The 13,549-nt window shown below is 43.9% G+C and overlaps 1 protein-coding gene across 1 annotated transcript in view; it reads right to left on the reverse strand.

Annotated features, from left to right (window-relative positions):
* syn3 (synapsin III) overlaps positions 1-13,549 on the reverse strand; it is a gene marked incomplete at both ends in the record, with an annotated part of 317,937 nt that overhangs the window by 283,135 nt on the left and 21,253 nt on the right. The window contains one exon of the mRNA XM_083657267.1: positions 3,561-3,618. Coding sequence (XP_083513393.1) covers positions 3,561-3,618 — 58 coding nt within the window. The remainder of the gene's footprint in view (positions 1-3,560; positions 3,619-13,549) is intronic.

Below are 13,549 nucleotides of genomic sequence, written 5' to 3' on the forward strand. Positions count from 1 at the left end.
GGGAATGGCACCTAAATGAGGCACCTAAATCTGCCTTGCAATTTGGTACAGGTAGTACCGGTTGTAAAGGTACCAGTACCAAATCAGATTTCACCCTATGTAAAAAGCATTTTCTGATTGCCTTTACCCAAATAAGGTCACAGCAATAGTCAAATTAAGACGTGGAGTATTTTGATCTTAGTCGCATTATGTACATCAGGGATGATGGATTTTTGTAGGAAGTCCCTGCTTCCCACTTTCTGGTTCCTATGTGTAAAAGTCAATGGGATTTTTATATGGGAATTTCGGTTAAATGCATGAAATAAGGTCTGTGGTTAACAAAAGTTTATGAAATGGAGAACTTTGTGTTCAGCAAAGTAATCTTCACAAATGAGGACCACTTTGATGGTTTTTGAAGCGTTTTCTGAAAATGCCGTAAAAAAACACATTTACACTTCGAAAATCATAAAAGTGGTCCTTATTTGTGAAGATTATCTTGCTGAACACAAAGTTTGCTGTTTCGTAAACTTTTGTTAACCAACTCATGTAAACACCTTATTTGAAATATTGTCTTATTTAGATTTTTCTTGCAAAAAAAGAAGAAGAAGAGAGAAACAAAAAAAGGAAAACAACAAAAGCATGTGCCAGTAGACAGGAAACCCTAGGTGTGCTGATTCTGGGTCTCTACCTCAGAAATTAAACCAATATTTATAATAATCTGTACAAAGCATACAACATAAACAAACACCAGAGAAAAGCAACAACAAGCAAACGATGAGAAAAAGAAGAGCAACAGTTTAAAAAAAACAGTAAAAGAACATAAAAATGAAAACAAAAGGGCAATGTTGAGTTAAACTCACATTCAACACTGCACCAGCAGACTACACTTCCCAAAATGCAGCAGCACTCAGTTTCATTCTAGAGATGCCAATGGTCGGTGATTATGGGTTACATTTTTTGGTTTACATTCCTGTTGCTGCTTAAATGTTGGATGAAATGCTGATTAATTTATTTGGTAAATTGTTTAAAATTCAATTGGAGGATTGCATTGCAGCACTGATTTCATTTTGGTTTTGCATAAATTCATATTGTGTTTAGTTTAATAAGTTAAAAGCATAAGTAAAAGAATAAATTACGAAAAAGAAAACAAAGTTAAAAATGTTAAATATATTGGTTGAAACATATTATTTGAATAGAAATGTTGTTAACCTTGTTTTCTTTGTGTGTTTGAAGGTTTTCAACCTGATTGAAGCCAACCAATCGATAAAAGGAAGCCAACCAATCGATACAAAGTTGGAAAATAAAAGATTGAGTTGGAAAGTTTGAGTTGTCCCACGTGTCCTTTGGAGTGAAAATAGAGAGTGACTTGACAGGCAACCAAAATGAGTAAATACACAGACAAGTATAGATTAACTCATTGAGTGCCAGCCACTTTTGGAGAACGGACGCTCCCAGTGCCAGAGTTTCAGAGTGTTTTCAGTGATTTCTCGAGGCCCACAGAATATTGTGTGATATTACTATGTAAACACCGAACACGCACAAAGAACGAGGAGACTCTCTTCTATCATCAGCAAAAAAAAGTTTATTGATATCGTTTTCTGTTCTTTAGTTATGAGCCGGAGAAGATAGGTGGATTTCAGCAAAAACACACGTTTCAATTTAGAAGCTGAGATAATGAGCCTTTTGTGAAATGAAGCATTTCAAGCACATCACTGACTCTGAAGCTAATATTTTCTGATGTAATGAAAAATAATTTCCTTCAATAAAACAGTGAAAACAAAGGAATTTTGTTTGGCCAAATAATATTTTTTAGCTGCAACCAGCAGCGCTGGCCCCTGCGTGCGCAGACCCTACACCTTCTTGCTGGTCTTGATTTACTGCTGGTGGGCATCAGATATTCTAGCTTGTTTGCCTGTCTCTGTCCATCGAGCCTGCTGTCTGGGTCTGTGTTTACTGTCAATGGTTGTATGCTGCCCTGCGTGCCCCACCCCCCTCCTCCTCCTCCGTGGGAGTGTCTCTGGTGGCTCTGCTGCGTTTGCTCTGCGTTTGCTCTGCACTGAAAAGTGCGCTGCACCCCGCTTTTTCACAGCGTGTCGCTGGCTCCCAGCTGAGAATAATGTAACTTTTCAGAAAGACGCTGGTGTCGGCAACTAAATCATATGGAGGGGCTATCGCAGCGGAGACGGAGGGGCTCAATTGTGGCAGCAGATTGACTGCTGTTCACAGGCACAGCTAACGTTATGCTTCATGCATATCGATGCATACCGATGCCGTTTCCATAACGACTTCTTCTCTGTTTTTTACTCAACTTTCTCTAATCTGGAGAGCACTGTCGCCACCTAATGGGTCGGTAAAATAGGTTATACACATTCAACATGCCCCAAAATTTTACAGGAGATGGATCTGGCTTTGATCCACGTCCCACCGTCAAAAAACGCAATTGACGACTTTAGTCGTCATTGGCACTCTACGTTACTATCCGAATTGACGACTATAGTCGTCATTGGCACTCAATGAGTTAAGGTCAATGGTCAGATTATTGCTGTCCATGTAAATGTAGTCAATCAACATCTATTCAGAGTCAAAGTGTTTGCTGGGTAGATATGTGGATAGTCGGCAAGAGAGAGTAGGAGTGGAGAGAGAGAGGGGGGGAGAGAGGGAGAGAAAGTGCAAAGGGGCCTCTCTGCTTTTTACTGTGGTCTCCTAACAGGGTTCATCTCAGCATGTGGTGAACCTTTTCACACAGGGATCGGGTTTCGGCCGTCCTGCAGCCAAACAGCCCGCGCAGAGTCTGACCTAACGAGGTTGCTGAAGGCAATTAGCGGCCGCGACTCGTTACCCTGCAGGATGAGGGCTTCTGGGAAAGAGTGGGGAGGGTCTGGGGTGAGATCTAACTAGGTCAGCTCTGCTCTCCGAACTCGCTGGGGAGGCCCTCGGGGGTCCTGCTCCCCCGCGGCCGCATCAGTTTAGGGTGGCCGATTAACTCTGCCACATGTTTTTATTGGGGTTCAATAGCCGTGACGCCGCGAGATGAAAAATTCCACGCAAATTAAGTTCACATCTCACAGAAATCTTGACGCTAATTCCAAAGCCCCCCTGTAAAGACTGACTGGGATGTGACCACAACAGAGGACTGAGCAAACAGGCTATAAAATCACGGGTCCAGCTCTTTGTGGTCCGTTTTTCCTTCTCCCATAAAAATCTTACCGCTCCATTTCAAAGACAGATCCAGTCTCAACAATGGCTTGCAGATGTATGGCCAAATTAGATGCTATCGCCCCACTGTAAATACTGCATGTCTAGACCTAACATATTTTTCTTCATATATATATTGGCACATGTGCCAGGTTAAAAGCAGGTTAAAGCTGGACTCGATCAACTTTTCAAGCAGCTACAGGATAAGGTCACCTTGAGATGTTCTTACAGTCTGATCTATTCAACGCTGCATATTAACTGAGATGTAATGTGGAGACTCATCCCTGCAGGATTGTACCGAAAAGTATAGTTTTAATTCTACAAACACGTAGTATTGACTAAACTCAAAAGTCTTTGCAGACATGAGTGTTATGAATCTGCCGTACCTGTTCCACCCGGATCTCATACTCCCCGTTCAGCTTCTTCCCTCGGAAATACTTCGCCCTGCATGGAGAAACAGAAGAAGTGCCGTCAAGAGGAGCACACGCACGCACGCACGCACGCACACGCACACACACACACACACACACACACACACACACACGCACGCACGCACGCACACACACACACACACACACACACACAGGGTGCTTTTTGTTTAGGTAGCACTCAGATACACTATGGTATATTTATTATGAAAGCGATTACGTCTTTAACTGCTTTTAGGACGTATGTGTTCTTCTGTACGTGTCTCCCTGCTCCCAGCTCAGTGCAGCATGCTCGAACAGTAACCACAGTCAAAACAACCTGAAAATATCCTCTGTTTATTTGATTGGAGGAGAGCTGAAGTTTCAACATTCTTCAATAATGAGTCATAGTTTCCAGTTTTGATGACAGGATCTGACCTTCCAGGGAGTAGAGCGCCTGGACAAACAGTAAAATAAGGTATTTTAATAATAACATCCTAATCCACTGATTGAAGGACAGCCCCTGCTTTTTCCCCATGTGGTGCTCTAGTGTGTTTGGTCCACTGCAGTCTGTGGTCAAGATGAAACTAGAGCTGCCATTATGATCATGAATATTGATGATTTTAAGGAATAAGGAATTAAAAATGTATTCATGTGAATCCAAGTTTTGTTTGAGGATTCAAACGTTTTGTTTGTGAAAGCGCCCTGAGATAACTCTTGTTATGATTTGGCGCTATATAAATATACAATTGATTGATTGATTGATTGGTTGATTGATTGAATCCAAAGGTTTTGTTTGGGTATCCAAAAGGCAACGACGACATGATTTGAGGAGAGGAGAGATCATGGAGAAGTAATAATAACTGACTTTTGTCCAGTTTGAACACCGTGCCAGCGGTGTGTATTTGGCGACCTGAGGGCATTTGGCAAGCCGGAACTGGAGGGAGTAAGATAATGGAGCTAATACAGCGTTTTAGAACTGAAGCATGAATCACTTGATGTCATTTCATAATGAAGACATTATTAATTTCCCTCTGATCAGTTTGTGGGTGCGTCCTGTCGGCCAATACACAGACAGGATGAGCCATTGCTGGGTGTCGCTCCACCACAGTATTGTTGCCTAACACGTTAATTGGTCTCCGCCTATCTATGTAGAGCTGTTCATGTCGCAGGCGAAAACTCGCGAAAATCTACCTTGATCCGAGAAAATATGTGAGGCAATTTCCCTGTGGACATCCGAATTGATCGCACACACAAAAAATGCCCCTATGTGTAAGGACCTTTACTCTCTCTATCTTAGTCTCTCACTCTGACTCTCACCTCCTCGTCCTTTCACAACTGCACTTTTAAGTCCGTTCATTAGTGATCATTTGTGTCGCTGGGGGAGGAGATCTTGTTCTTAACATCTCCCAGCTGTTGAACATTTAGGTCGGGGTCCTTAGCCATCTCTCTTCCTGCCATGTCTGGAAGCTGTGAATCTTCAGTGATTGATCTACAGTACATACTGGACCACCGCCACCACGCAGGAGGCAAAACCCAAGGCTAAAGATGTGTGTTTCAAGGGATTGCAAAAAATGTCGTCACTCCAAATGATCAATGAAATTTAGGGGCAGCTTCTCAGAGACCTCTGTCCCGCACTGTGTCAACACTGGAGCTCATGCAGAGGTTTTACCATGACAAGACACTGCTAATAGTACCACAGGGATGATATATTTGTGTATAGCCTTACCCAGAAAGCCCTGCACTTCTTGGTTCCTACCTGTAAAAGTAAATGAGATTTTTCTATGGGAATTCCGGTTAAATGCATGAAATAAGGTCTGTGGTTAACAAAAGTTTATGAAACAGCCAACTTTGTGTTCACCACGTTTGCAACTTTTGAAGGGTTTCATTGAAAAAATGTAATGCATTTGCAAATCATAAAAGTGGTCCTCATTTGTGAAGATTATATTGCTGAACATAAAGTTCACAGTTTCATAAACTTTTGTTAACCTCCGACCTTACTTCAAGCATTTAACCGAAATCCCCATACAAAAATACCATTGACTTTTACAGTAAGAGCCGGAAATGCAACACTCAGGTCTTCCGGACTCATTCCTGCGGTACTCTCTAAGTCATGAGTCTGGAATAAACTAAGTGCTCTGCCAGCATGTTTTTTTTTATATATATAATCTGTATTTAATATTCCTGCTTGTTATGTTGTTGGTATACAACAAAAAGACCATCTTCCGCTGCTGAAGGACCTCTGTGCAGAGGTTTTGTCTGTACCCATGGTACTCCTGTAAAACAGTGAAAAAGTTAATCATCCCTCCACGTTTTGTAAAAATTGGACCAGTGATGTCAGACAAATCACCTGAGTGAGATATCACGTCTGATCGACACTCTCTCCCAACAATAAGCAAGGTCCTAGGATCTAGGATCATGTGGGGACGTCCTGGTCATATCACTGTCTTATCACTTTCTCCCTTTTTATATAATGTTTATATGGATGACTTGTCCAAACGTCTAAATATGTGCAATACTGGCTGCCTTGTTGGTGAATTTATTTTTAATCACCTTATGTATGCGTGTCAAGTTGTGTCTTTAGACTGTGTGCAGTTTCCCCACTTGAATGAGATAGATGCATCTACTCCGAATACTTTGCTGGATTCCACTCAATGACCAAACAGTTTTTCCTTTTCCACCTTTTATTTTGGCAACTTTGGAAGTTTAGTTTGACAGTTCCTTTTTTTCTTCAATTTGTCATTTCCTTTAGCCATTAGATGTAGACATTTCTGTTCAGTTTGATTATCAGTCAGTTAGCTTGATCATCAATTAGTTAGGTCATCAGTTAGCTTGATCATCAATTAGGTAAAAAACCTTTGAATAGAAACAGAAAAGAAACATTATATAAAATATGCTATTGCAATATAAATATCACACAACAGACAAATATATATGCATCTGTAAATACTTCAAAGACATTATGCATCAGCACTGTTTTCCCACATTAAGCAAATAGGTAATCTCAGTTTCTCAATGCTCAGTTTTTATCCTTTAGCTTAGCATCAGGTGGTAATGTATTTTAATTGGATTTTAACACTATTTAAAACCATATTTATTTAACACACTATTAAATTATTCAGTCATTTTTAAACACCCATTTTAACCATGACTAATTAAAACCATCTGCAATTATTGCACTATTTTTATACTTTTTATCATCCATTTTTTACACCAGGCTAGTGACTAAAGTACTTTTAAACAAATAACCAGCACCTTTTATCATCACCAATTATCTGTGCTTTTACCCAGACAAATGTCCATCAAATGTGCAAATAAAGTTACAACCCACAAACGATATTGTCAATAAATAGCCCAGCTTGCGCCTGAAGACAGTTAACGTTGATGAGCCACGTAAGTTGGTCAGAGTGGCTATTAATAGCAGCAGTGATCACACACGGAAAAGTCTTGTCTTAACCCTTTATGTTCCTCCTCTTACCGGCTGCCTCTCGGGTTTTGTAGACGTCCTGCACAGTCTGTTTGCACAGCGCGGTGTTTGTTTGCACAGCTTTGTTTGCTCTGCTAGCGGGATGCTTGCTAGCTGGTGCTCATCACTTCCGGACTGCTTTCACTGTGACACTCGTGTTTCATTTTAAATGGTCCGTGCAGCAGGGCAGACGTTCCATCCAGTTTGCGGTCAGTCGGTGAACTCCTGTTGCTTGACTTATTTATCCACATTTTTATTTACATTTTGAAAGCTTTTATTATTTTGCTCAGAGTCTCAATATACTTCCAGAAAACTCCAGTTTGACTTGACAATGCGGATGATTTAGTTGTGTTCTCACCGTATAGTGCCGGCTTACAACAGCTGCTTAACATATGTTCTCTCTATGGGGCAGAATGTGACATCCTTTACAATGCCAAGAAGAGTAACATTATGATTGTATGTTGTAAAGAAGACCGCAAGTTCATTTTTCCTCAGTTTTATTTGAGTGGCAACGTCCTTGCAGTGTGCCACGAGATTCAATATCTTGGCCATTGTATCACTGATGATAATGATATTATGAGACAGCGACGTAAACTGTACGCCCAGGCAAACATGTTGATACGTAAATTCCATATGTGTACAGCTGATGTCAAAGTGTCACTGTTCAGAACGTACTGTACGCCACTGTACACTGCTGTACACTTTTTGTCACTATGGGTATAACACTAAATGCACTTTTGAGAAATCTCATGTACAGATTTATGTGTCGATTAGATGCCTCTGTGAACAGGGTTATTGTGGCCTTAACCAATCCTGCATTAAGCAACACCAGGTTTTATTCTCCTTTGTGGCGACATTGGAGAAAGAGCCTCTATGTTTTATGATGCCTTGTATTTATTTTAGTGTTGTCTTTGCATTTATAATGTATCTTCATGTATTTATGTCTTGTCTTGTTTTATGTGGACCTGCGCTTGTGTCTGAAATAAAGTTAGAATTGAATTGAATTGAATTGAATTATCATGTGGGGATGGCGTCCTGGTCATATCACTGTGAGGACGGCGTCCTGGTCATATCACTGTCTCATCATGTGGGGACGGTGTCCTGCTCATATCACTGTCTTATCATGTGTGGATGGCGTCCTGCTCATATCACTGTCTCATCATGTGGGGACAGCGTCCTGGTTATATCACTGTCTTATCATGTGGGGACAGCGTCCTGGTCATATCACTGTCTTATCATGTGGGGACGGCATCCTGGTCATATCACTGTCTTATCATGTGGGGACAGCATCCTGGTCATATCACTGTCTTATCATGTGGGGACAGCATCCTGGTCATATCACTGTCTTATCATGTGGGGACGGCATCCTGGTCATATCACTGTCTTATCATGTGGGGACAGCATCCTGGTCATATCACTGTCTTATCATGTGGGGACAGCATCCTGGTCATATCACTGTCTTATCATGTGGGGACAGCATCCTGGTCATATCACTGTCTTATCATGTGGGGACAGCATCCTGGTCATATCACTGTCTTATCATGTGGGGACAGCATCCTGGTCATATCACTGTCTTATCATGTGGGGATGGCATCCTGGTCATATCACTGTCTCATCATGTGGGGATGGCATCCTGGTCATATCACTGTCTTATCATGTGGGGACAGCATCCTGGTCATATCACTGTCTTATCATGTGGGGACAGCATCCTGGTCATATCACTGTCTTATCATGTGGGGACAGCATCCTGGTCATATCACTGTCTTATCATGTGGGGATGGCGTCCTGGTCATATCACTGTCTTATCATGTGGGGACAGCATCCTGGTCATATCACTGTCTTATCATGTGGGGACGGCATCCTGGTCATATCACTGTCTTATCATGTGGGGACAGCATCCTGGTCATATCAATGTCTTATCATGTGGGGATGGCGTCCTGGTCATATCACTGTCTTATCATGTGGGGACAGCATCCTGGTCATATCACTGTCTTATCATGTGGGGACGGCATCCTGGTCATATCAATGTCTTATCATGTGGGGACAGTGTCCTGGTCATATCAATGTCTTATCATGTGGGGACGGCATCCTGGTCATATCACTGTCTTATCATGTGGGGACAGCATCCTGGTCATATCACTGTCTTATCATGTGGGGACAGCATCCTGGTCATATCACTGTCTTATCATGTGGGGACGGCATCCTGGTCATATCACTGTCTTATCATGTGGGGACAGCATCCTGGTCATATCACTGTATTATCATGTGGGGATGGCGTCCTGGTCATATCACTGTCTTATCATGTGGGGATGGCGTCCTGGTCATATCACTGTCTTATCATGTGGGGACGGCATCCTGGTCATATCAATGTCTTATCATGTGGGGACAGTGTCCTGGTCATATCAATGTCTTATCATGTGGGGATGGCGTCCTGGTCATATCACTGTCTTATCATGTGGGGACGGCATCCTGGTCATATCAATGTCTTATCATGTGGGGACAGTGTCCTGGTCATATCAATGTCTTATCATGTGGGGACGGCATCCTGGTCATATCACTGTCTTATCATGTGGGGACAGTGTCCTCGTCATATCACTGTCTTATCATGTGGAGACGGCGTCCTGGTCATATCACTGTCTTATCATGTGGGGACGGCATCCTGGTCATATCACTGTGGGGATGGCGTCCTGGTCATATCAATGTCTTATCATGTGGGGACAGCATCCTGGTCATATCACTGTCTTATCATGTGGGGATGGCGTCCTGGTCATATCACTGTCTTATCATGTGGGGATGGCGTCCTGGTCATATCACTGTCTTATCATGTGGGGACAGTGTCCTGGTCATATCAATGTCTTATCATGTGGGGACGGCATCCTGGTCATATCAATGTCTTATCATGTGGGGACAGCATCCTGGTCATATCACTGTGGGGACGGCATCCTGGTCATATCACTGTCTTATCATGTGGGGACGGCATCCTGGTCATATCACTGTCTTATCATGTGGGGACAGTGTCCTGGTCATATCAATGTCTTATCATGTGGGGACGGCATCCTGGTCATATCAATGTCTTATCATGTGGGGACAGTGTCCTGGTCATATCAATGTCTTATCATGTGGGGACGGCATCCTGGTCACATCATTGTCTTATCATGTGGGGACAGCGTCCTGGTCATATCACTGTCTTATCACTGTGGGGATGGCGTCCTGGTCATATCACTATCTTATCATGTGGGGACGGCATCCTGGTCATATCACTGTCTTATCATGTGGGGACAGTGTCCTCGTCATATCACTGTCTTATCATGTGGAGACGGCATCCTGGTCATATCAATGTCTTATCATGTGGGGACAGCATCCTGGTCATATCACTGTCTTATCATGTGGGGACAGCATCCTGGTCATATCACTGTCTTATCATGTGGGGACGGCATCCTGGTCATATCACTGTCTTATCATGTGGGGACGGCATCCTGGTCATATCACTGTCTTATCATGTGGGGACAGCATCCTGGTCATATCACTGTCTTATCATGTGGGGACAGCATCCTGGTCATATCACTGTCTTATCATGTGGGGACAGCATCCTGGTCATATCACTGTCTTATCATGTGGGGACAGCATCCTGGTCATATCACTGTCTTATCATGTGGGGACAGCATCCTGGTCATATCACTGTCTTATCATGTGGGGATGGCATCCTGGTCATATCACTGTCTTATCATGTGGGGACAGCATCCTGGTCATATCACTGTCTTATCATGTGGGGACAGCATCCTGGTCATATCACTGTCTTATCATGTGGGGACGGCGTCCTGGTCATATCACTGTCTTATCATGTGGGGACGGCATCCTGGTCATATCACTGTCTTATCATGTGGGGACAGCATCCTGGTCATATCACTGTCTTATCATGTGGGGACGGCATCCTGGTCATATCACTGTCTTATCATGTGGGGACAGCATCCTGGTCATATCAATGTCTTATCATGTGGGGACGGCGTCCTGGTCATATCACTGTCTTATCATGTGGAGACGGCATCCTGGTCATATCACTGTCTTATCATGTGGGGACAGCATCCTGGTCATATCACTGTCTTATCATGTGGGGACGGCATCCTGGTCATATCACTGTCTTATCATGTGGAGACGGCATCCTGGTCATATCACTGTCTTATCATGTGGAGACGGCATCCTGGTCATATCACTGTCTTATCATGTGGGGACGGCATCCTGGTCATATCAATGTCTTATCATGTGGGGACAGCATCCTGGTCATATCAATGTCTTATCATGTGGGGACGGCGTCCTGGTCATATCACTGTCTTATCATGTGGAGACGGCATCCTGGTCATATCACTGTCTTATCATGTGGGGACAGCATCCTGGTCATATCACTGTCTTATCATGTGGGGACGGCATCCTGGTCATATCACTGTCTTATCATGTGGGGACAGCATCCTGGTCATATCACTGTCTTATCATGTGGGGACAGCATCCTGGTCATATCACTGTCTTATCATGTGTGGATGGCGTCCTGGTCATATCACTGTCTTATCATGTGGGGACAGCATCCTGGTCATATCAATGTCTTATCATGTGGGGACGGCGTCCTGGTCATATCACTGTCTTATCATGTGGAGACGGCATCCTGGTCATATCACTGTCTTATCATGTGGGGACAGCATCCTGGTCATATCACTGTCTTATCATGTGGGGATGGCGTCCTGGTCATATCACTGTCTTATCATGTGGGGACGGCGTCCTGGTCATATCACTGTCTTATCATGTGGGGACGGCATCCTGGTCATATCAATGTCTTATCATGTGGAGACGGCATCCTGGTCATATCACTATCTTATCATGTGGAGACGGCATCCTGGTCATATCACTGTCTTATCATGTGGGGACGGCATCCTGGTCATATCACTGTCTTATCATGTGGGGACAGCATCCTGGTCATATCACTGTCTTATCATGTGGAGACGGCATCCTGGTCATATCACTGTCTTATCATGTGGGGACGGCGTCCTGGTCATATCACTGTCTTATCATGTGGGGACGGCGTCCTGGTCATATCAATGTCTTATCATGTGGGGACAGCATCCTGGTCATATCACTGTCTTATCATGTGGGGACAGCATCCTGGTCATATCACTGTCTTATCATGTGGAGACGGCATCCTGGTCATATCACTATCTTATCATGTGGGGACGGCATCCTGCTCATATCAATGTCTTATCATGTGGGGACGGCGTCCTGGTCATATCACTGTCTTATCATGTGGAGACGGCATCCTGGTCATATCACTGTCTTATCATGTGGGGACAGCATCCTGGTCATATCACTGTCTTATCATGTGGGGACAGCATCCTGGTCATATCACTGTCTTATCATGTGGAGACGGCATCCTGGTCATATCACTGTCTTATCATGTGGGGACAGCATCCTGGTCATATCACTGTCTTATCATGTGGGGACGGCATCCTGGTCATATCACTGTCTTATCATGTGGGGACGGCATCCTGGTCATATCACTGTCTTATCATGTGGGGACAGCATCCTGGTCATATCACTGTCTTATCATGTGGAGACGGCATCCTGGTCATATCACTGTCTTATCATGTGGGGACGGCGTCCTGGTCATATCACTGTCTTATCATGTGGGGACGGCGTCCTGGTCATATCACTGTCTTATCATGTGGGGACAGCATCCTGGTCATCACTGTCTTATCATGTGGGGACGGCATCCTGGTCATATCACTGTCTTATCATGTGGAGACGGCATCCTGGTCATATCACTGTCTTATCATGTGGGGACAGCATCCTGGTCATATCACTGTCTTATCATGTGGGGACAGCATCCTGGTCATATCACTGTCTTATCATGTGGGGACGGCATCCTGGTCATATCACTGTCTTATCATGTGGGGACGGCATCCTGGTCATATCACTGTCTTATCATGTGGGGACGGCGTCCTGGTCATATCACTGTCTTATCATGTGGGGATGGCGTCCTGGTCATATCACTGTCTTATCATGTGGGGATGGCGTCCTGGTCATATCACTGTCTTATCATGTGGGGATGGCGTCCTGGTCATATCACTGTCTTATCATGTGGGGACAGCATCCTGGTCATATCAATGTCTTATCATGTGGGGACAGCATCCTGGTCATATCACTGTCTTATCATGTGGGGACAGCATCCTGGTCATATCACTGTCTTATCATGTGGGGAAGGCGTCCTGGTCATATCACTGTCTTATCGTGTGGGGACAGCGTCCTGGTCATATCACTGTATTATCGTGTGGGGACAGCGTCCTGGTCATATCACTGTCTTTTGCTTTTTGAACTTTTGCACTTTTTTGTGTCACAGAGCGTGGATTAATAAACGCCGCGGCAGGATTTGGCATGCAGCATGTGGGGTCCCTCTTCGTGAGGTTGGGGGCGACGGGAGTTTCCCTGAGCACTCTGGTAGGAGAAAGAGGCTGAACGGACC

The sequence above is a fragment of the Poromitra crassiceps genome (assembly GCF_964638095.1).
Source record: "Poromitra crassiceps genome assembly, chromosome: 2".
Lineage (NCBI taxonomy): Eukaryota > Metazoa > Chordata > Actinopteri > Beryciformes > Melamphaidae > Poromitra > Poromitra crassiceps.